The sequence below is a fragment of the Balearica regulorum genome, chromosome 3 (genome assembly GCF_011004875.1).
Source record: "Balearica regulorum gibbericeps isolate bBalReg1 chromosome 3, bBalReg1.pri, whole genome shotgun sequence".
Lineage (NCBI taxonomy): Eukaryota > Metazoa > Chordata > Aves > Gruiformes > Gruidae > Balearica > Balearica regulorum.
This window is the reverse complement of record NC_046186.1, coordinates 14,182,163-14,207,915: the sequence shown is the minus strand read 5'-3', so window position 1 is coordinate 14,207,915 and position 25,753 is coordinate 14,182,163. Positions and strand designations below refer to the sequence as shown.

The following is a 25,753-nucleotide window of genomic DNA, read 5'->3' as shown; positions in this document are numbered from 1 at the left end:
CTATAGATTTAAAATGTTTTCTTAAATAACAGTGCTACCTCAGTAGTAATTATTAGGTGTTCAACACAAGCTCAATGAAAAAAATATAAAAAGCTAACATGTTCAGTATCAAGGTGCATAGAAGTTGTATTTTATAATTTTAAGTACACATTCTTTAACATCTTCATTTTAATAATGTTCTTTAAAAGATAAGCACAAACATTTCTATACCCATTAAATACCTAGTTTAATTCGACATGATGCTTGTTCTAACAAACACTAATAAGAAAGATCATTATAGCCAATATTCAAAAAAGTCTTAAGAGTTTTTAATTGAAAAGACCATAATAACTAGCTCGTAATAGTAGCTGGCCATGAAGAAAATTAGAAAAATCAGTAAAGGCTGACTCTTACTTCAGCATTCATAGGGTTTACAAATTCTTTGACTTTATTAAAATTTTAACAAGCACTTAAAAAAAAAAAACACCACCCAACAAAAAACCCGCAAACCAAAAAAACCCCCACAAAATAAATCTCTACAGCAATTTATGTAAATACAAACTTCGACAGGTAAGACCGATAAGAAGTCATATTCAACTCATTCTCTTCTAATGTTATCTGTCAAAAAAACCCCATGAAAAACCCCAAACTGCTACTAAACTATTATCTCTGTTGGCATTTTAGAGTCTTTCAGATACTTAGAAATTGTGCCTAGGTGTCCAACTCTCTGCTTTGCCAGATAAATCTCCTCCAGTACTACTTCAAACTTGGCTTCCTCCCCCTAATCATTCAAGAAGGGTATTTTACATATGAACACAGCAGCAAACACAGGGTAAGCTTCCAGAGAAACCACATGTGATCACCCTCAACCCATGAGCCTCCCGATCATTGCCAAGGGAAATCCCTTGTGAACTACTCATCAATGTATTTTACTTATCTACTAGAGTAGCACTGTTTTGTGCTGTAACGGTGTTGTCTTGGCAATAGTGAAATGATCTGGCATAGGATTTGCTTGGGAATTAAGGGGAAACGAGGAGGAAACGAGGAGGAAACGGACAAAAGCATCCATCAGTTCAGCATAAAGTTAATTTAATTTCATGCTATTAGATGTGGTTTACCTAGAACAGATCAGGACAAGTTATTATCAATATTGCACCACCAGCCATTACCATTTAAGCCTCAGGTGCGGATCAGGGTCCACCTGACTAGAAGTTTCAAAGCAGTATTTCTTTTTGACCATCCTCTGGGAGTCACACCAGTGAAGCCCTTCAGAATCTGTACATCACTGTGATATTATAAAAGCAAAACTGGTTTTAAAAAGAGATAAGATGTTTTGATCTTGGAATTTCTTCACACTGATCCCTAAAATAATAGAATCAAATTGTTTAATTCAGCCATACATAATCAGGGAAAAAAAACCCAAAAACTATCTGAGTCAGTTTTTCTCCTGTTCTTCTCCTGCGTCACCGAGATAATATTATATTCTTGTAAGGCTATTTAGCTTGTTTACTTCTTTTAAGACCAAAAATCTTTCCAATTGTTCTAAAAAGGAATATTATTCTTTTGTTTGAGGGGTTTGGGATTGGGTGTTTTTTGTTTTGTTTTATGTAAATGATCTTCAGACTGTAAAAAATGACTAGGAGCACTGATGAGAAAAGATGCTTAGATCGTTGAGGTTAATCTGCTCATAATCACCCCAAATACATAACTGATGTTGTGGACCTTTCTGGATTGAAGTTGCAAAACATTTCCATCACATTTTGAACTGTAATCCTTTGGTAATGGTCAAAAGCTGCAACTGCAGTGAGCCACAGAAATCAGAATGGGAAGGCAGAGGACATGGTAAGTTGTGCCCTGATCCTTGTAACACCAGATGCAGCCCAGAAAGCCAACTGTATCCTGGGCTGCATCAAAAGAAGCATGAGGAGCAGAAGAGGGGTGACTCTCCTCCTCTACTCTGCTCTGAGATCCCACCTGCAGCACTGTGTTCACCTCTGGGGTCCCCAACATAAGAAGTACAGGGAGCTGTTGGAATGAGTCCAGAGGAGGGTCACGAAGATGATCAGAGGGCTGGAGCACCTCTCCTGTGAGGACAGGCTGAGAGAGTTGGAGTTGTTCTGCCTGGAGAAGAGAAGGCTCTGGGTAGATCTAATTGCGGCCTTCCAGTACCTGAAGGGGCCTACAGGAAAGATGGTGAGGGACTGTTTACAAAAGGGCAAGTAGTGACAGGACAAGGGGCACTGGCCTTAAATTGAAAGAGGGTAGATTTAGATTACATATTAGGAAGAAATTCCTCACTGTGAGGGTGATGAGACACTGGAACAGGTTGCCCAGAGGATGGATGCCCCATCCCTGGAAGTGTTCAAGGCCAGGTTGGATGGGGCTTTAGGCAACCTGGTCTAGTGGAGGGTGTCCCGGCCCATGGCAGGGGGGGTTTGAATGATCTTTTAGGTCCCTTCCAACTAAGGCCATTCTATGATTTGTTCTAAACCATGTTAAGTCATCCTAAGAAAGAGATCATGCTATACAGGAAAACACACACCAAGCAAAACTCTAATGGTTAGCACAAGTAGGAGATGACAGCACATGAGCAAAGCAAGAGACACCAGGGAGCAGGGTGTAAAATTCCTGCTGCAGAAACAGTTGCACTTTGATCACTATCCTGCCTCTAGTTGTTGCCCATCTCCAGCACTTCTAAGGGAACCAAACTACACCTCTGGAAAGCACTTACATTTCAGGGAGAAGAGGAGACGTCTCCCTAGTCCTTGTAGGAACTGCCACAATCCCTGTAGCAAGAGATTCAATGTGCTATAAATTTGATCGAGGGGGAGGCAAGGGAAAAAGAACAAAAGAATGAAGCAAAGCACACACAGACAACACTTTTCCTCACATACCAAAATGGGAAAAAAGATTTACAGGAAAGAAATAGTTCACTCAAGAAGTAAAATCCATCCCTCCATAGGACAGCTTTTCATTAATTAAATCAATGACACTTGTCCTCAACTGAGTCTGTTGTCACACTGTGAGTCAAGAGTACATTGACTTAGACACAGCACCACATGAATTTGGGTGGACTACCTTGCAGATCGCAGCTGTCTCACATTTGATTTGCTCAAAGCAAAAGATAAAGTGTATGGCTGAGATGGAAGACCAGAGCATCTCAGAAATAAAACCTGTACTCTCACATCACTCAAGTGCACAGACACCTCAACTTTCTTTGTCCTCCCACTGCTGTGGCTATGTGTATCGTTGGGTGACAACACTCATTTGTTCAGGATCAGCTTCCACAACCGTTTTTTAAATGGATACAGGAAGCAGCAAATCCCATCACCCACCAGCGAAACCACACCAAGTCAACATACAAGGATATGTACTAGAATACCTTTTAGAAGCTACAAGATGCATCAGAATAAAGTTGCACAAACTAACAAAAAAATCTAATAGAGATGAGCTGAGCAATAAATCCTGAATTATCAAGCCTATAGGTAGGTCTTAGACATTCCGACAATATTAAAATAATTTTCTATTTCAGATTTATAATCTGAAATGATCCATCAGAAGTTTTTGTAAGATAGTTAAATATACCTGAGACATTACAGTATGATGATTTTAAAGTCTGTACATACTCTTAAAAAATGTTTGTCAACACAGCAGTGTACATGGGTGATGTAAACAAGCAATTTCATACTGTACTCAGAAATGTAGATCTGGATTTTGTAGACCCAGGAATGCAGCCATGGACTCCAATTCCCTCGCTTCCCTTCTCACCTTCACCACAGATTTCATCCAGACTTCTCTTTTTTCCAAGAACTGAGTCTGGATATTTAAAATTTCATTCCAGATGAGTGGCTGTATAAAACAAATGCTCTTGCATTACAGTTTAAAACGCAGGACCATTAGCTCTCACTTAAAGTGGCCAAGTTTAAAACACTCCCAAACTTACACAGACACAACTTATAACTTGTTATAAAAAATGCAGATTACATGAGTGACTGAGGGCTTCACAGTCCTAGCCTGCTTCAGAGGTTTAAGGCTAGTACTAACTTAAAGGGGTTATTTGAATTCCCGGGGAAATGAGTGAAAAGCAAACGTGCACATTTGCAGCGAGTTTAGAATAAACTAATTCATGACAAAAAACCCTGCCAAAATAGAAGTTGGTGAATTACACGAGGAACACAAAAACACAGGTAAAAAGTTTGTAAATAAGCATTCGCAATTTCAATGAACAAATTAATTTGAATTCCAAAGTCCTGCTTTTTTTCACTATCAGGCAAGAAGGACCTATGATAACAATTCAAACTGCGAACATAATGATCATAAATGACTTTTCATGCAAACATGCTTTGTTGCTTCATGAACAGAAATATGTTGGGAATACAAAAATCTACAAAAGGCTGGAAAATCATAATCTTTCAAAACTGGAGTCTAAAAAAGAACAAATCATCTCTTTGTGCTGCAGTTTTTGGTTGTGGTTTTTTGGTTTGTTATTAATAGAATGTTATGTCTTTTGAATAAGCAATGCTGAAACGTAATGATTTAGAATTGAAACACTTGGAATAGGAAGACAGCATACGCCACTGCGACTTCCAGATCATTATGTTGGAAACTAACTGAACTGTATAAGGACAAATGGTTGCCAAAGATGCTGGTATGATTAAAGATATGATATAAGTGGAATCCCGGGAATATTTTCTCCCAACAAAACCTCCAGAAGAGATTGAATAAGGATTGAGAGTTAAGCTGTTAGTTTTGAATTATGCATCAGATGTTGCTAGCACACAACCTTAAAACAATGTTACCTGATGTTTTTATTTCTGCTTCAAAAATTACACTAAAGATGGTATTAGAATTGAGCTAAACAGTGTACAGCATCTATTATAGAAAACCATGTTCTGAGGGATTTTTTTTTTAACTCTATTTGCTGAGGCACCACAATCACTGGCTAGAATTATCAGAATACTCAAAACTGGGAAGAAAATGCAGTTAAAAAAATCTGAATTTGATTTCATCTATACATTTAGTTTTAAGGTCAAACAGCCATCCATCACAAAATTAAATCATATAGTCAGCCGAGATATCTGCAGTATTTAGAGACTATTGAATATTAATATCTGCATGTTAGTCTAGAAATTGCCTTCAATTTTTACTGAAGATATTTTAAGGTAAATTCCTAACAGATGAAACTTGGTTACAAAAGTAACAAATGATCCTTTAATAGCCAGCAGGAGTAGAAACAATGACAACTAAGTGACTTCAAGCCCAAACAAAACCATCAGGTATTATTTAAATCAACATAGTTTCCAATACAGTAGCTAGTACTGCTGCAGGAAAAAAAAAATAATGCAAGAGGATTCTGTTAACTAATAAAACATAAAACTAATTTGAAAAGTTGTCCAGGCTGTTATTTCTACAGTTATGTTAAATGACTTGTGCCTGTAGAGTTGAACAAATTACTCTAGTGCTCTGTTTTAAATGCTTTTTTACTTTGTTTTCAATCAGCTATTCCAGCAGGAGTGAGGAGTAATTTGTCCCAAGAGAAAACGTTTCCATAGTTTCTTTTCTATCTTGTTTCTCTTACAGACTCTTTCTTATTGAGTAAGATATTGACAAGTCAGGTTTAGGTGGAAAAATCTCATCTCATCATTTCACCTGACAGCTGGTTTAGTGGAACTAACACATGATGTATAAAAGGTTAAAATGTCAACTGAAAGAACACCTCTGAAAACAGAAAATTAATGCATAATTTTGAGTGAAGTGCCTACTAAATTCATAGTACAATTCATTTCCCATTTGCAGTCAGCATTACTCTCAGTAAATAATGTCAGAGTTTAGGTAATTATCCTAACCTTCTGTCTATCTCTCTTTTCTCTAAAAAAAAAAAAAAATCATTGTGCTTTCTTTTTGAATAAATTACATTATTGTATATTATTTTAGAATATGTCTTTAATCTTGATCTATATGGCCACAGCATAGTCATATACAGACTGGGACAAGCATACACTCCTACTGTAAAACTTCATTACAATATGATACAGTGTAAGTACAATACAGTATCCTTTTAATTTGTACAGTTACTTGACTGGATACATGCAAATATTTCTGTGGCAAAATATTTACAGATCTTCCAAAATTCCTTGACAAGTTTCCTCATCAAAGTCCAGTCAAGAAACTTAAAGTTGCCAAGGGACTGGAAGAAAGGTCTTTTTATGAAGTGAAACCTGGTGAAAGCTTAGCGATTGCTTTTCAGATAGGGGAAGAGCCAGCAGCAAGTCCTCCAGGGGCAGGTTTTGAGACCACTTTTATTCAGAATCTCTTATCAATGACCTGAAGAAGGGATGAGCAATAAATATTTAAGTTTTCTGATGATAATAAGCTCTTTGAATTATTCAAATGTCATGCTACATATCAAGACTATAGTGTTTGGCCTACTTTAGTATTAAAAAAAAAAAGAAAGAAAAATAAACAAAGAAAACTTCTACCAAGATCAGTTCTTAGTCTGCCAGTCAATGTCTCATTCATGGTGCCTTCCCCCACTGCCCTCTCCTCTCCCTGTTTCTCTACTCCATCACGGACTCCACACACATGCAGGAAGGTCAATGGGACAGAGAATAGTACAGTGTAGATTCAAGGACTTATACTCTCATCTTTCCCAGTTTTGCTTTTGGAACGATCAGATACACACTGGACTTAGAAGTGTATACCAAACGAGGTAGATATGCCCCCCAAGTATTAATAAGTATCTGAACATGTACAAGCAAGTAGCCTTGTATACAAAAAGATAAGCGCTAGGCATGAACAGCAGAATGAAAAGGAAGTGGAGCAACCTAAAGACCAGCAAAGAAACTTGAATTTGATGCAGAACATATAACAGAAAACTCAAATAATGAAACAAAGGGGAGAAATTACACTGCCAAAGGAAATTTGCTAGTTTTCAGTATCACTAACTGAACAGAAAGAAAAGTCAAAGAGGAGCCAATAGCTTGAATCAGAATTCAAGAGAGTAATAAAAGTGAAGAAGGTCATATGTTAAGTCCACCATAAGCCCACAATAAAGAGCACTACCATTTTACCATCTACAACAGACTTAGTGCTAGCCATTGAGCTTACAGATAAAAAGTTGAATGTTGAGACAGAATGAAACAAGACTGTCTGACACAGTTTGTCAGTACTGCAGTCAATGTTAATAGACTCCAGTAAAACTTCATGTACACAAATCCAATTTGAGATTAAAAATGTATATATTATTTCTCATGAGTTAAGTTCATGACAGGATATTATTATTAAACACAAACCAACAGGCAACCATTTAATGAGCATCTGATTTCCAATGAGAGATTACCTCATTTGTATAGACTTAACTTCTAGCTGCACTACAGTGCCACGTAATAAGGTTAAAGCCATTAGACCTCATACAACATGAGTAATACATCTGGTAGCCCATAAGATCTGCCTCTCTCCCTCCTCCCATATACAGACTTCTTACACAGTATTTATTTCCAGTTCAAATGAAGTCTTTATTTTCAACATCCTACATTTGGAATATTACCTAAAGTTGTACCAGAAGGACCATGGCTGGGAGTTCTGCTTCTCTGACTTAATATAACTGTATTTATAATTAAGGTCAACTTTATACAAATAAGCAACAGAACTGCCTTTGAAGCCAGGTCAAGCCTGCAGAACGAACTCCCGAAAGACCAACGCAAACTTCTACATAATCAGTCCCAAGTTCAAAGCACTCTTTTTCTGCATTAATGAAAGCAAGGTCAAGAGAAGATAAACACATATCAGCATGTAACAATTTAAAAACTGTTCCACATGCTGTTTTTCTCCTATGGGAAAGGAGATGAGAGACAGTAAGACACACATGACATTTGTCACAGCCAGTTAATACACTTTAAAAGTCTATAGATGCCATTGTGGTGAGGGCAGTGGAGAAAGCCTAAATACAGTCCTGCAAATGAAAATGTGAATAGATAGAAACAATGGTCTAACAATGACAGGAATAAAGAGAAACACCACAGGAACTAAAATACACAACAGTTGTGATACAAACAGAGAGAAAAACCAAAAACAAAACCAGAAAAACACCCTACTTTGTAGACAGTGAATTTATGTGAGATGAAAGCAGACCTAATTCTGCCTCTAACAGAGAGATTGATAGAGGCTTCCCCAAGCAGCAAGCAACAGAAAAGGAAGCAGTTTAAGTGTATAGAGCACAAATTCACTGTATAAATGCATCCGTTCCCAAAAGCCAGTTATATCAGGCTACTTAACTCTGTGGAACTTGTGGAACAAGTGAGAGTTGTGGAACAAGTGAGAGTTGTGGAACAAGTGAGAGTTGTGGAACAACTTCTCCATCAACTCTACGCTGCATCAAAAGCATGATTAAGAAGAATCTCTAAGGTTACTGTTTCAACATGTTGCCAGTTGCAATGTACAAAAGGACAGGAATCACATTCATTTTATTGAATAAAAGTAACAGGTAAGGGAATAAAATAAATACCTAAGAATTTTCTACTAACAGCAACTTTCCTTATCTGCTATTAAATGCAAAATTCCCATTCCCCTCTGCAACTTCGCAGTGTTCCTTAGAGCTGTTGCTTGATGCTCCAAGAAAAAGTTTGTCCCACAGCTAAGTTCAGTAAAATACTCCTCTCCAAAACCATGGAAACATTTCAGCATTAGATTATTAGCATGAGGACAGGAATATAACATATTAATTAACCTTAGGGTAATTAAACTTTTTCATTCCTTGAGTAAACAATCCCCCAGATATATTTAATCTGATCACTTATCAGATCACCAGGACAGGACAAATGAGGAGATCAGCTGTTAACAGCAAAAATTATCCAGTAAATTTCTAGCTTCAGCTGTACTGCTTTTCTTCTCATCCATCAAGACTGGGTAGTAGTGAGCAGTGAATCAGAGTGGCAGTGCAGGCAAGGTTCAGCAGCGGCCAAAACACGGTTGTGTTACCAACACCTCTAGCCACAAATGCAAAGCACAGCACCACAGGAGCTGCTATGAAGAAAGTTAATCCCATCCCTGCCAGGCCCTGTACAGACCTAAACCAAAAATAACGATAGCTTCTCAAATGGAAATGAGTCTCCTCACACCAATTCTTTCCACAGCCGGTGCATTTCTGGAAATTTTGTTCTCTTCTTCTATCTGGCATAATCCTTACAGACCTTTATCTGGGGTTTTATTTGGTTGTAGAGCTCCTTTAACGTCTTCCTCAGGATAAGAAACTAATGTAGCTCAGATGCCCTAAACTGTAACTATTATTTTTATATTATTATACCAACTAAAATTCAAAATTGTCTTGGGTACAAAACTAAAGCACCTAAATCCCTTTTTTTCTCCTTAAAGCTAAATAGTAACTTCATCAGAAACAGAAATTATCAAGCTGACTTCCTTTCAGACATCAAGAGCACAAAAAGTTAATGAGAATTTCTGGCAATTTATGATTCTATTTTGATGTGCATACAGTAGCTGTCAGTATTTCACATCACAGTAAAAAAAAAAAAAAAAAAAAAGTCAAGCCTTTCTTCAAAAGACCCAGTCATTCCTTCAGAATGTCTTTCCTGGCTAACCAGCAAGTCCTAAAAGTCTGTCTTAACCAGTGGAGAAGAACCCTTTCCCCCTGCTCCCCATTATCCTTATAATGCTTCTGTCATTTTTATTCTTAGACCATTTCTCCCATTATGCCAGAGGTACTCATGTGTTCTGTTTTGAAAGTTGTATACAATGTTATTTTAAAGTAAACATAGGAAGGGTAGACTTCTCCATGCTTCTATACAGCTTCTGATAAATTCAGCTAGTGTTTTCAGACAGGATACTTGATTCAATGGGCTAGAGAAATCACACCTACTGTGACTCAGATGCTGTTAAACAGAAATATATTCTCTACGATCTTGAGGATCCACCTTCTAAGCATGTAGGTGAAAGGCCAGATTTAGATCTTTACTGAATAAGTAAAGGTTTAGACCGGGGGGGGGGGGGGGGGGGGGGGGGGGGGGGGGGGGCGGGGGGAAGGATTGGTTGTATACCTTCAGCCACAAAACCACACTCAGTTATCTTCTAAGAATAATGCATAGTTTTGAATTATACAGTTAGAGGACCTCGGGATGCATTTCTGTTTTGAGAAAAAGTCAGAAGATAAAGATGATGCAAGACACCACTGGCATGAGCTGGAAAACAATCTACAATGAAATGACATCTACAACTTAATTTATCATCTTCATAAAAGTTTGCACCATAAAAGTTTAAGAGCTTCCCCCCCACACCCCAGAGCTCTTAGGAAACACAAAAATAAAAACCATGGCTAGATGTGTTCTCATGGATATTCTCACTGGATAGCAACCAGCATGGCAGTGTGGAAAGCAACTTGCAAGCAGAGCCATTATTATTAACATCTAAGATGTACATTTGAACAAATGGCTGTTTTGCAGAGGAAACTGAGCATTTAAGTCTGGGGTGTTGGGGTGGGGTTTTCTTTTGCAGGGGAGGGGAAGGAGAAAGTACTTATTTTGCTCAAAAGCATCGTTTCTATTTCTTCTTGTCTACTTCCTCTATCCCTCACTGCATACCCTTGCAATTAGTGGCAATGACTGTATTCTCTTCTGCTGTTTTCTTACTGGCTATTCAGGTCTCCTCTTATTTTTTTCTTTTTCTTGGTGTGCTGTTCACTCAGGATCTTCTCAAACAATTGTTTTCAAAAGCTACTATTTAAGAATAGTACTTAAACATAGCACATATTCTTTTTTAGCAAACAACTTAGAATCCACTGCTTATCATAGACATATACAGTATCTCACCAAGATGAAACAAAAGATTTAGCCAAAGATCATACCAGAAAGAGATAAACTACATGGTGCTATTGCTAAGACTTTGTTTATTAAATGGCAACTGGAGTAGAAATAGTTCAATCTTTAACATCCCTGTCCTTATTCTTATAACTTTCCCTTTCAAAAGGCTCCATAGCTCTTTCTATAAAATAAGACTGTTGAAAAAGCCAAACTGAAAAAAAAAAAAAAAAAAAAATCTTTTTTTCATCAAAGGTGTCTTGCAGCAGGTGGACCTAGGCTCAAGGAAAGCTATTTAACAAACACAAATGAATTCCTCACAACCAACATATTTTGCAAGCCCCACAAATTTCAGTTATGAGCTACATTTTCCTTTAGTTTCTAAACAGAAGACAGTAGAACGCAAATCTCAGCAGCACATGAAAGGCTGCCTAATTGCAGAACTGGGTGAATATCAAAACAGGTTTTCCTCTGTAAATCAGGAGTCATTCTGAACATGGAAAAAAATTTCCTCTCATGCCACAGTGGTGATTAGTGGTCTTATTTCAGAAATCTTGTGACCAGAAGTGTTCTTTTAGCTATAATGCAGAGCTAGGCTGAAAATCAAACAGTTCAGAGAGCTTCAGTACACGAGGAAAGAACAGGTGTAAATTCAGAAAGACTCTCTTGGAATGGCAAAAAACAGTTTTTACTCTTTAGTAAGATAGCAATTGGTGCCTTATTAAACTTTTGTATGTCACCTCTTCGATTTAGTTCAGAATTTACCATTGCTTTAATCACAGGGGATGAATAATAAGCAAAAGCTCTGCCATTTCAAAAAGAGACACTTGTCAAGGAAAATCAACACATTCATCAGTGAATGAGGATGAATTTTCAAAACACCATATGTAAACTGAAATACAAAACAACACACCCCAAGGAAAGCTATGGAAACTTTTTGAATAGCATCATTCTTGTTGAAATGGACATTTGACTCTTCCTAGGAAGTACTATATTGTATTAGTACTGCAAATGACAGCATAGGCTACGCTCATTACTTCTCAGTGTTTATAAGCTACTTTGAAGACTGATAGTGCTATTGCCTATAAAAGACACTTAATATTGTGCTTCAAAAACTCTTCCACAAATTGTGAAGTACTTGTCTTTTTACAGCACTGTAGAAGAATAATTATGTGTAACTTAACAGGCTGCTCATAGTGTAAGTCAGATCAGCTCCTTAACAGGCTTAACTCATGTACTGGCTTTTTCAAATAGCTTTAATGCTGCACATTAATGAATATGGTTTTAAAAAGAAAGAGCACTAACCCTGTAGAGAGGGTGGCATTTGTCCTTGAAACATGGTGCCAAACGAGCATAGATCTGTAGGCTATAGTAATAACTTGCCAGCTGGAGAGATAACGCAGAATGTAATTGCTTTTCAAAGCATTTGTTGGCATCTACCACCTAGGAGAAAGAGAGCATTAATTTAGATGAAAGAATTAGCAAGCATACAACATTAAGTGCACAAACTTTCTAAAAAGCTACTTGCTGTGATTTAGAAATAACTCTATGTTTTTCTGGCACAGAAATAAATCAGTAACCTCCACACACACATACACACACACACACAGATAATTCTACATTATGATGTTTTTCCCCTCTTGCACAAACACCAAAACAACTTTCCAACTACCGTTTTCCTGCTCCTATACTACAAAGTTGTTATCCATATTTCTGAGCTACGTTAGAACTGTGAGTCAGGTGGTCCAACTACTATTTTAAGTAAGAAAATGTGGTTTTTTGCCAGTGCCATGCTTATAAGACAGTCCAATGGCATTTCTTCAGAGTTTCTTTTAAATCCACCAGCCCAAGCTATAAAAATGTGTATGTAAATTAAGTCAAAGACTTTGATTTTAAAACCGTACAGAAATTATGTTTTCTTATGGAATTTTGAAATGCTATGAATAGTCTTTCCTGGCAAAAACATACAAACAAAAATCACTATCAACGTACCTGTGGAAGTGCAAGTAGATAGGCAAGCGACAAGGCCGTATCATTTGGTAAAGCATCACTTGCCAGTTGTAGTAGAACTGTAACATATAGAGAGTGGAAATAAAGGTTTGATTACTGACCCATCTAGCTTTGACAGCAAATGAAATGTTTTCAATGTAACCATATTTTATGAGACACTAGCTTGAAGCACTCTATACGTACTTAATTAAACACTTATCAGTGCAATCCAGAAACAGCTAATATGTAATTAAACAGCAGCACAGCTTTACCTTGACTTCCAGGCTAAGCATTTGATGCATTAACCAAACAAAAATGAGACTATGCAGTAACGGATGCTAAACAAAGCCACTAAAATATCACCTGTACTGATTTACAACAAGTAAATCTCTTGCTTGTAAAATCAAGGCAGTAATGTAATGCTGTAAGCATTTGAGGATACCAACCAGACAGATAGTACAAAATGTCTTCTCTTCAAGCCTGAGTTCTAATTCACTTATCACTGAACACAACAAACTATATTAAAAATTCCTGTCTTTATTAAAAACAAAACAAAAAAACCCTGCAAGTGTCATATGAATTTTAAATAAGATCAGTGAAACACCAAAAATGGGCCCTGCCACATATTGCAAATAGAAATATCAGCACAACGACACAGCCAAAATTAATGCATTGAAGAATAATTATTCTAATTATAAAAATATATACGTCTGGTAAAGCTGACACAAAAATTACCTGGTTTTCCTACACTATAGATATCACACTTTTTTGTTGTTTAAAAAAACCCAGTATATTTTACATTACACAAATAGGAGAACCAATACAGACACAATGTGAGCACTCAATTAATTGTTAATTAATCACAGGATCTCTCCTTCATGCAGTTATCTCCTTCTGTACTAAAGTCAAGCATCACTGCGGTTGCTATGAAAGTTCCAACAATTACAGAATAAAGATTCTCGTGATACACTTAATATTCAGGTTTGGGGGTACAGAATGTAAATTATTTGTTCCAGGGACACCTTTAAAAATCTTATGAAACCTGGACCAGAAATTGCATAGTAATTGTAAGTATATCAGGAAAACAACATTATTATTTCCTGTTTTATATAGATATTACTATTATTATTCCAATCAGTAGAAGCCATCTTCCAGCAACTTAGCTCTTTGTTTATTTTAAGGAAGTCTCAAATACCTATATTCCCTCATTACACAAACTACTCTTGAGGGCATGCTGGCAAGAAACCTGATTACTTTACACACACAGCCCCCCAGTGAATTCTTTGTTCCAAAGAATGATTTATAAAAAGGCTTGAACGACCAATTACAATTTTATCATTTTATCAGATTATCATTAATTTGCCATCAGCCTGAAGTGGCTTTACATGCTGGCCCTCAGCCAAATACAAACCCCAAATTTCTATGGGACAACTCATCACAGAGGCTGTCTACATAGCAATACGTCACAGTTACTGCAAATACAAGCTTGTCCAACAGCACCTGTGCTCCAAATAGCTTTTACCAATAGTTTCTTGCTGCTGACAGCTTGTTTCTGCTACATTCAAAATAACCTGTGCGCCGTCCAAGCAAAGATAATAGGACTCTAGAAATATCTAGTATTAAAATCTTTATGAATTAGTTTGAGAAATTGAAAAATTGCTCTGAGTACAAGCAAAGTTAGTTTATATATTCTTACATCCAGCTCTAGCTGAACAAAAAAAAAAAAAAAAAAAAAGGGAAGAGGGAAAGAAGAAGTTGGGCTCTGCCCTTTTCTCCCTTTCTCTGGAAAATTAATGATTGCAAAGTCTTGAGAATACATAATAAATTCTGGGTTCTCTTCCAGCTTAACATCCCCAACATGACAACTGCCACACTAGCAAAAATTTATCTTCACCATTCAGATAGCAATCATGACAAAGAACATAGCACCAATAGAAGCACAGAAAACAATATAATTTTATCCATATTCTTGCATGAAGCTACATACAAAGGCATCTCAGTTGCCAGAATGTACTTAAGACCTGCCTCCACTGCCGCCCCTTCTGAGAAAAAAAAAATCCTGTGTACCAATTCAATAAATATAAATTTTCTCTGTGCTTGTGTGCAGATGTGTGCTCATGTATCCGTATATAGAAACCTACCTTACATACACAAAACCACATGTGTATACACAAAGACTAATTTCATACAGTTTTCTGTCTTCCAGTGAAGCCCTATAGGAATTCTCTGATGTCTAATGGGTGTGAGTGCTAATCGCAGACTACGGACATTAGCAGGATGCCATTCTGTCCCCTCATACATCTTCACAAAATTTACAAGAACTTAGTATCATTTCAGACCACTGCCAAATTTGAAATTTGCTGAAGGGATTAAACGTTACAGGGTTGGCAAACCAGGGAGGACAGGCAGTGGCAAGCAAAGAGCCAATGCTGCTGTCTCACAAGCAATATTTCCTTAGGAAAATACACACACAAAAAATTTATTTTATGAACAGTTTTAATTTCCTGTGCAGGTCTTTTCTTTATGCCACAAGCCTGTTTGGAAGGCAAAGTAGGGAAGAAAATGGTTTATTTGTGAAAACTGAAATTTATCAATACCTAGGAAGTTTCAACTCTTTTTCCAAGTTTTTTCCTCTGAAAACACGCAAAAACTGCTTCAAGTCTTCAATTGTTCATTTAGCATGTGATAAAATCTCACTAAACTTAAAAGTACATATTGCACTTAAACAGCCACTTCTGCAAGCAATTGCTAAATCATGGAAAACATTAAGCTATTCTTCGTTCTAAAACTCCTGAGGATTAATAGGTATGACCGACTTTCTTGGGTTTACTTCAAGTTTAGTACTTAATCTAGTTACAACAAAATGCAGTCATCAATTGTAGTAACATCCCATTCAGATCTCATCTTCAACCTCCCCATCAAATTCCTAAGGGCTATGGAGAAAGACAACTACAATTAAACACAGATATGCAACACTGCCTTGGTCACACTAAGTCCAGATGCACTATAAGGGCACAACTGAGGAAAGAGCGTTTTACTTGACCCAAAGTGACGGGTTTTACCACTTCACCAAAAAATGCTCAATCTACCACCTGCATCTAGATAAAAAGGACAAGAAAAGTCAAAGTTCCGAGGCTTCCAAGAAGCAGCAAATATTATCTTCAGTTTCATCACGCACGCTGTCTCTGGGGAAAGCGTTTAGTCATTCCCTCACACCTGGAGCATGATACTACTATAGTAATAAAAAAAGAGTTTGATGCATACTTCAACTTCTCCTGAGACAATGTGCTAAGTACAACTAGGATTTCTTTACTAGACTGCATCTTCTTCTAACACAGCTGAAACCTGCTGCTGTAGCTGCCCTAGAAGAAAGCTGAAACAACTGGGATTCAAACTTGTCAGCAAAATCAAATGGAATCTGCTGTGTTTGTTAGTTACTAGTACAGTAGCTAATAACTCGTATTAGCCTTCAAGTTTCATATGGCCAAATTCTCCCAAAACCTTAGAGTAAGCCTGAAAATACGGGGAAAACCACAAAATAATAAATGGGGTTCATATCTGCGTGGTTTTTTTTATTTTAAATTTTGGCAGTGTGCTATTAATATGCACATTTTCAAGCTCCACAATTCTGAAAGTGTTAACTCATCATAAGGACTTTCACAGGAATTGATAAAGCAAAGCATTAAGAAGGGGGAAGAGGTGGGATCCAATACTGTTAATCCAGGGCTAAAAACGATGTAATTAGCAAATTACCAATCCATTAATTTACGGAAAGCTACATCACACTTCTGCGTAAGAACACTGTCTACTGACTACCAAAAAGAATCATAAAACAGGACTGTTGAGTACAGAACAAATACAGCTCAGTTTTCCAGAGAAAAACACAGAACTCTCAGTTACATGGCACAGTTGAAAGGACTGTGAAATTCAGACTGGCTATAGAGTAAGAGTGGTGGAAGAGAACAGAAGTATTAAAATGGTAAAAACAGTAGTCTGCTCACTTAAGAGGAGGAAGATAGAGGCTCAAAAATTAAAGCTGGAATCTAAAACTTTTCTTCTTCAAGCAGAAATATCCAAAACTGAAATTTCCATCTCAAAGCCACCACTGAATTGTAAACAACCAGTTCCAATTACTCAAGCTGGAGCAGGAAGCATTACCAAAGATCTGGAAACTAATGCCATTTGCCCTAAGAAAGCAATGAATGCTTTTTAATCCTTGCCTCTCCCTCCCTTAAGACACAGGCATCAGAGCTAGAAGCCTATGGGCTTTCAGCATGCAAGAAAAGAGATCGTAAGTATTGATTTAAAACTAATTTTGCATTAAGAGAACATGAAAGGAAGAAAATGTGAATACAATCCCATTTATACAAGCTGATGCTGACCTTTTCTAATTCACAATGTTATTATATTACAACTGTACAGGATATCTGTAAAAATATCACATATCTCAAACTACTGAATCGTATACTTGTAAAACAAATATGATGGTTTTCCTTTAAAGAGTTGAAATAAAATTGTGTGGCTTATGAAGAAAGTCTCACCTGAAACTTTTTTCATATTGCAAGTGATTTAATATACTCATTTCTCATGGCAGAACTTACCACAGAGTAAAATATAATACAGATATCTTCCTTCAAAAGACACTAACAGCATTTAAATATTTAAACAGTTCATTTCTTAAACCAGTAGGAGACAACAAAAGGGAAAGACAGTCATAGGTGGTTTTGTGTGGTTTGTTGGTTTGGGGTTTGTTTTTTTTTTTTTTTGTTTTGTTCTGTTTTTTAAAAAGTGAAACTTTCAGTTAACAAATTATTGGCTATAACCTATAAAACGTGGAAATTTCATAAGATGACAAAAAGTTCTAATGATTCCAGAAACTGCAGTTAGTCATTAATTAGCAAATAAAATACTGCAATGATCCTGCAATACTGAAACCTGTATACACAATGACACAGAATCTGAACAGGTGAACATACAGGCATACATAAAATAACATTAACACTGGGTTGAATATTTCCATTTAAATATCTGTACATGGTAACATTCAGGAAACTTTGAACAGTTTTTCCTCCCACAATGTTCATATCTTTCTCAGCTCCCAAATATCAGTTTCTGCTTATTTAAAGCTAACTTTCAGATTTCAGATTTCTAATCTTTACTGAGCAACTCCTTTTAAAAATACTAGTTCTGCAGCTACTTCTATCAGACTACTTATCAACATAAGATGTTGAACCAGATCACAATTCATACAAAACACCCAGACAAATCATTGAGTGCAATTCTCCATAATTAAACCCATCCATAGATTCTCCTATATTTACTATATATAGTAAATACAGGAGTGAATATACACATACGCATACCTTCTGTAGCTGGAAGTAGGTCTTTTCCTTCACTCTTTGTTTCTGTCAGTTTCTCTGTCCTCAGCAACACTTCTGCAAGGCTTTCCGAAGAATTGTTCTCATATGTTCCATAGCTGATTTCAGACTAGAAGTAAAATACGATAACTGACACATGCGCGCTACACCCTGCAGTTATATTTAGCTCACTTGCATCACATGCAATTAGCTACCTCGGTTCCTGCATTTGCTTTCCCTACTGTTTAATTCAGGATTTTTTTCCTACTATTGCACTAACTTTCAAGTGACATAAATAATCCAAAATCCATATTATTTCTTAACTATAAGATCTCAACAAAAAATTAACACTTCAGAATTCTGTAACAGAAACTTACTTCTGCAACATATGGATCAGCAATTAGAGACTCATAAAACGGATGACAGCCTTGTTTTTCCACAGTGGCATTTTCTCCAGGTCCACTTTTTAATACATCTCCAAATTCTTGGCCCTAGGAAAAATAAGTATAGTTGTGCCTACTTGTAAAAAAGCTCATTAAAAAGTTTGTAACTGCTGTTCAGAAGGGAAACAACTGTAAATGAAAATATCATTGAATTCAGTGAGGAGCAAGAGAGGAGCCTTCTTACATAAACCAATGCTGAATGAGGTCAGTATTCTTAAAAAAGGAAAGAGAATCATGCTCAGAGGTAGTATCAGAAAAACCGGTATCATAAACATTATAGAAAATCCACTGAACTAGAGAAGGCAGAAGAGAGAAACTGGAAAGAACAGCTTTGAATATAAAATGACAGTATTTAATGAGTGGGCTTCACTGTGCTTTCTCCCCCAAAGTTCTGAAGTTCTGCCAAATTTCAACTATGCCTTCTTGCACTATGATAAAAAAGGAGAAAACAGATTAGAAAACAAAAGGAAACATCTTTAGACCCCCCCCTTTCACTGGGATTTGTTTGCAAACAGTCCCCTGATGTCTTTACTTCATTTATTGATTTGAGGTCTTCAGTTATCAGACACCTACAAAGAAGCCCAGCTCTTATACTAATGTATCAGTGAATGTGTAAACACCTGCAGACACATCAGCAATCCCTTACATGTAATGGTCGAAGATAAGTTAATGATCTCTTCCACCACTGTCCGTCACTGACAGCATGCAGCATGGCTTTTGTAGTCATAGTTGTGTTAGACAACACTTTCATTGTTTTTGATGTCGTCCAGTACAACAAATCAGCAGACTGGCTAGAGACGTTGGTTTCATCCTGTGAGCATATTCAACACACAATGGCAACTGTTAGACTCATGCTTTAATTAGGCTAATGACCTAAAGCCAAACGCGTTGGAGATCAGGAACACTATGTTAATAACATATTTTAATGATAATTAAATTAAGCAACAGCTGTCAAAAACAAACAAAAGACAAGTTAAAAGTGATTTAGAAGTTTCAATCTGGAGTAGCATGATCAGTAGAACATTTTGCCCCTTATTCAACTAGAATCTTGTTTCCACAGACACCAGCTGTTTTTAATTCCAAAGTTTATAATGATAATGTTTTACATAATTGTTGAATGCTTCTGCTAAAATAATGATCTCCCTACAAATGAGGAGATTGAGCATGCTAAAATTAATCTTCAATAATTCAAGAAAGCTGATAGTAGAAACAATCTTGCATTTGTACAGAGGTAGCATTAATTAAGTTAAATTCTCAGTAGGGGAAATAGTGAAGAGGTATAAACATTCATCTCCGCACCAAGTGAAAAAGTATCAAGATTTGAAATTCTGCAGTCGGCACTTACAAGGTACCGAATATAGCAAACCTAAAAGACTGCAAGAAAGAATCGAGACCTCAGCCTCTTCTCAATCCCAAACTGCTTCTGCAATACATACATCTACACATTATCCCGCAAAACATCTTCGCTAAGTCTCAGTAAACTAACATGTACGCCAATTCTTAAAACTAGAGGACATGTTCCACAAATGAAGCTTTCTGCACCACCTCTTCCTCATGTAAAGTAATAAATAATATTCAGAACATCCATGTTCGTTGATCTGTGCTACTCCAGTCCTGAAAGGTTTGTGTTAATTGCATGCTTTACAAAGCTTACACATTTGGTATATATATATATAATTAGCATGATAATGTAAACACACTGTCTTCAGTAACAGAAAATATAAATTTTCCTCCATATAGCAAACTTCAACAGCTTCTCCCTAACAACTCTATTATTAATTTCCCCATACAGTGAAGCGTATTGAAATAGGAAAATTCTATCTGTATAACTGAATGCAAGGTATTAGTTTACAACTTCCTAACTCATGACAAAATTTCAGACGTCAGAGCAAAAGGATGCCAAGTTATGCTCAAACGAATTTTGTCCCACCATAACTTCAGTGACAAAACATATTAGCTTCAGTAACGCAGAATTTCACTGTAGACAAACTTATTAATAATACCTTTTACCGCAGCATGCAGTAAATCACTGCCTCAAGATGACCACTGAAGTACCAGGTGCATCTTAAGAACTTCTTTCCATTGAGGCTTCAGCATTTTTGCAATCTTTTCTGAAATTACATTCTGCATTTCACAGATGCACCACTAATGAACTGACTGACTAAACTGGAAATTTCAGCTCTTACTTCACCAAATGAAGAAAGAACATGCTAAGTACATGTCACAATTTTTACTCCTCTGAGAGGTAAAAAGCAACAGAAGATCCTAGGTCTGGTGGCTTGGGCGGGGGGAGGATTTCTTGTTTGTGCGTTTCTTCAAGAAACCACTTTTGGTACTTCGTACAAAAGCTTTCTGTAATTTACTGTAAATGTTATTACAGAATACTAATTTCTCTCTCTGCCTCCATTTTAAAGCTGATGATGCAGGACACCTACCTAACTGTTCATGAGGAAAAAAGAAAACAAAACCAAATCAAAACAAAAAGAAAAAATACTCCCACTCCCCCAAGTTATCCACTGCATTTGAGCAAAACACATTTTTTTTTAAATAAACCTCCTTCAGCAGCGTGAAATCTAATGGGCTAACTTGTATGCTAGTGTGAATGCTTCTACAGCTCTATGAGTGGCCTCAGGGGTCGGTACTGGGACCGACACTGTTTAACGTCTTTGTTGGCGACACGGACAGTGGGATCAAGTGCACCCTCAGCAAGTTTACCGATGACACCAAGCTGTGTGGTGTGGTCGACACGCTGGAGGGAAGGGATGCCATCCAGAGGGACCTTGACAGGCTGGAGGGGTGGGCCCGTGCGAACCACATCAAGTTCAATGAGGCCAAGTGCAAGGTCCTGCATGTGGGTTGGCGCAATCCCAAGCACAACTACAGGCTGGGCAGGGAATGGATTGAGAGCAGCCCTGAGGAGAAGGGCTTGGGGGTACTGATTGATGAGGAGCTCAACATGAGCTGGCAATGTGCACTTGCAGCCCAGAAAGCCAACAGTATCCTGGGCTGCATCAAAAGAGGTGTGACCAGCAGGTCAAGGGAGGTGATCCTGCCCCTCTACTCTGCTCTGGTGAGACCCCACCTGCAGTACTGCATCCAGCTCTGGGGGCCCCAGTACAAGACAGACATGGAGCTGTTGGAGCGAGTCCAGAGGAGGACCACAAAGCTGATCAGAGGGCTGGAGCACCTCTCCTGTGAAGACAGGCTCAGAGAGTTTTCTGCACAAATAATTCTATTTTCTGAAAAGCCATTCCCCATTCCTCTGTGTACCTGGGACAGTAACAATTTCAGCCTATAACTTTTTGCTATCCTGAATCAATCTCTCATAAAATAAATTATTTCTTAAAGACTGTTGGAGATCACATTTTAAGAAGACAAATTTAAATATATCTTTAATTGTATCTTCAGAAGGATGTTATAGTTTGGGGGTTTTGAGGGGTGTTTGGTGGGAATTATTTTCTTCTAGTATTTCTTCCTGATATCCTTTATAAAAGTAAGTACTTCTGATTAAAAATGGTAACAACAACAACAATTTACGAATCCTAAATTAGCAGGTTAAAAATGTGTATGAATCTAAACTGGTGTAAAAAAAGTCAGCCAACAAATTCTGAATTGTCAAGATACTCTAAAGTAACAGCTAAAATATTTATATATAATTATACACATATGCTCATACTTACACATATATATCATTCCAAATATTATTTGTCCTTGCATTGGAATAAAGTCAACTATTTTTCAAATAAGCCACATAAGAGAGAGTAATAAATTAGAACACCTGCAACATGGGTTTTTTTTTTTTTGGGTCTTTAATCACAAATTAGTCAAGTTGCAAGGATCAAGACATGCAAAAACCATACATTGTATACATCTTATGCATTAAAAATCGTTATGCATTAAGATTATGAAAGAAACAAAGTCAGGTGGAATAGATTCTGTTCATAAGACAGAACACAGTATACTAGCTTTCCCTTTTCTTTTTCTCTTTCTGGTACTCCCATTGGAAAACAGGAACTTAAAGCAGTCTCTTTTACAGAAGTATTCATGTTTATTCTACATTTATGTTTTGTGCCTTGCAGAGTTTTGGGTATGTGGCTTTGGTTGGTTGTTTTTTTTGTAATGTATGTTACAGCTAATGAACCTGTTTAAATGAAAACTTCAGTCCTGCAAAGAAAAAACAGACCCTTGATGAGAGACTAGGGAAAAGGTTCAGCTCAAGATGCCAACGCTCAAATTCAGGTGCCACTGGATGTCTAAGCTCTTATTAGGGCTATGTCACTGGAACGGAAACAGTAAGCCAGCCTTAAGTATACAGAATGCATTTGATTCATCAAAGCCTATATTTAAGCAGCTGACTGTTTGAGATATATGGCATTAATTAAGATATCTGCTTAACACTTGTAGATCTGACAGAGGACCCAGACTCTTTGGGTCAGTAGCTAAAGGACGGGAGGATAACTTAGGGCATCTGAAATTGTTGATATCTATCATGAAGTAACTAAATCAATCACCTAATGGCTGATTAACTGCATTATTCCCTATGCACCACTAACTGGATCACTACTGACTACAACAGGAGTTTAAATAGTACACATACAGAGTTCCACATTGAGGTTTTTCTCCTTTTCTGTACAAGAGTTCAGTGACACTGTAAAAGAGCACAATTCCTTCAGGAATTACTGCTACCTCTTCCTGTGAGAAGAATTCTAATTTCATTATTACAGAATTAAAACCAGTACATTTATTAAATGACAAAACATAGTTCCAGTTAATCTCAAAATAAAAAATAAAATAAATTTTAAAAAATCACAACTATTTGAAACGGCAGCTGGAGTGGGGACTGGGGAAACTTAACGTTTTCCTTAGAAATAATCTGCTATGTTTGAATCACTGTAGCTTCCAGAGGATAATTTCTCCAATGGATCCCATGAGTTCAATCAACTGTGATAAGCTGGCACTAAAGTAATAAAGTACATTTTTGTGCAAATGCATTAACTCCTACAGAATAATTGTGTGCATCTTTACCATAGCAATCAGGAATTTCCTTCAGAGTAGGAACCACCAAAAACTTGGAGAAAAGTTATACTGAAGACAATACAACAGCAATGTTAAATGACACAATTCTATGCAATTTATGAAGATATGTAGCCAGCAGCTATCAAGACTCCTGCAAGTTTCATAGGAAAAAAAGTTTCAGATGAAAAACTTGAAACAATAAAAATGAAATTAGTTTAGACATTTCTAGAGAGGAGTTCATCAAGAGAAGAATGATTGACAAGTATGACCAGCTGGTGGTATAGGTTGATAAAACGAAAAATATGGTAGTGGCAACTAATGATTCAATACTAGATAAAGGTAAGAAGAGAGAGAAAAAGGTCACTAAAGCTTTGAAAGGGAGAATTGATATACTTAGAGATAGGTATTTTTAATGCAACAGAGAAAGGGATGCCCAAACACATGTATGCTGGAAGAAGCTGTCAAGTCAAGGAAAATTACATTCAGAGTACCAATTTGAAAAGGTATCAATAAACGAGAAAGAAGAACATTTGTCAAGTCCTTGAGAAAAGGATGCTATAAGTTAATCAGGACATAAGTAAAAAAGAAAAGAGTAAAAAGGACAGGGGGAAAAAAAACCTTATAGTTTGTATTTTCTTTGAAGAAACTGAAATTCTGTGCAAGACAATGAAGGTGAAGCATGAGGAATTAGCTGAAGTGGAACTATGAGGATTGCAGTTATGGGATTCAGTTAAGTCAGAAAAACTGAGTTATTGAATATATTGCTTTTCTAACATTTCAGATGTCTGTAACAAAGGAAGGGTTATACAGCAACTAAATTCTTGGCTATGTTTCCTCCTGTGTCATTGCAGGAGATGAAAGAAGTTATAAATCCCTATTAAGTCAACTGGGAGAGAACAAAAAGACCGAATTAACAAATACACAGAACTCATTTCATAGTGTAACAGTCTAAAATATGGCATGCCAAAAAGCTGTATTAAAACAGAAAGAAAAAACCCCAATGCAACAACATACAAGCTTGCCAGGTCAACTGTCTGCCTACTGCCAATTTGAAGCAGACAACCAACCACAACTAAAGGGGGGGGAAAAAAAGAAAGATATATTGGAGAAAGCAAGAGTGGATAATTTTCTGAATGCAAATTCCCGAGCATAATGAAAATAGCTTCAGATATCCAAACTGAATTGATAATGAGGTTAATTAGTGAGTTTACTCAACTCTGATAAACCCTTGAATAAGTTTCTGAATCATTTATATGCATGCATAATTGTTCTGTCACAACATACAGTCAATAGTACTACAGCATACAAAAGGTGATGCATGACAAATTCGTTATATACATTAAAATATTGTAAAAATACGCATCCACACCCTCTTCGTAAAGTTCCACAATTTTATTAACATCTAGTTAATCATCTTCCTCTCAGGAGAGATTCATTTACCATTTTCCAGAAAATAAAAAGCATTTGTGCCTGTGAACAGACCTGTTCTTCATATCAATGATTCTAGCAGATGCATAAAAGGTTTCGCTCTCTTCCTCTGAATGCTGTTTTCAGTGCTATTTTACTTTCCTATTTTATATATATGCAAACATGTGTATGTATGTTTACCTATGCATATATGTATACAAAGTATGCATATATGCCTATACATATATAAAAAGCATACACAAAATACAGAGATACACACAATACAGAGATACACACAGAAGTAGCCTGTTCCCATTTGAATAACACGAAGCAGAGGTGTGGTTTTTTAAGCCACATGGTGTTAAATATACCAAGGGCAAAGACTAGCGTGTTCCATCTACAGCTGCCATTGATAAAAATTCCCCAAAGGTATAATGACATTAAGGAGGATGCAATTCAGATACTTTCCTCAAAAAGCCAGACTAGGCAACATGAGCCACCTTTTTTCTTTCTTTCTCTATTCTTTCCTGTATTTCTTTAAGGTTTTTGCCCCGTCCCCCAAGATCTGTTTATCACCTATAGAAAAACTCAAACAGAAAACAGAGAAAAAAATAAACTTAGAATTTTCCACTCTGAAGAGGATGAAAAAACCATTCCTTTCTTTCATAGACAGGTTATTACATCTTCTTTTAAAGACAGAAATGTACTTGCAATTGTACACGTACACAAATTTGTTAAAATAATACATGAAAAGTAG

General features: G+C 36.7%; 1 protein-coding gene across 5 annotated transcripts in view; it reads right to left on the bottom strand.

Annotated features, from left to right (window-relative positions):
- The window catches only part of NBAS (NBAS subunit of NRZ tethering complex), a 179,588-nt gene that overhangs the window by 76,101 nt on the left and 77,734 nt on the right, over positions 1–25,753 (bottom strand). For 3 of the 5 annotated variants that reach the window (XM_075750595.1, XM_075750596.1, XM_075750599.1), the window contains 5 exons: positions 19,220–19,384; positions 18,508–18,621; positions 18,137–18,260; positions 12,777–12,853; positions 12,090–12,227 (listed from right to left, as the gene is read on the bottom strand). In XM_075750595.1, coding sequence (XP_075606710.1) covers positions 12,090–12,227; positions 12,777–12,853; positions 18,137–18,260; positions 18,508–18,621; positions 19,220–19,384 — 618 coding nt within the window. The remainder of the gene's footprint in view (positions 1–12,089; positions 12,228–12,776; positions 12,854–18,136; positions 18,261–18,507; positions 18,622–19,219; positions 19,385–25,753) is intronic. The other 2 variants (XM_075750598.1, XM_075750597.1) reach the window with 1 other exon arrangement.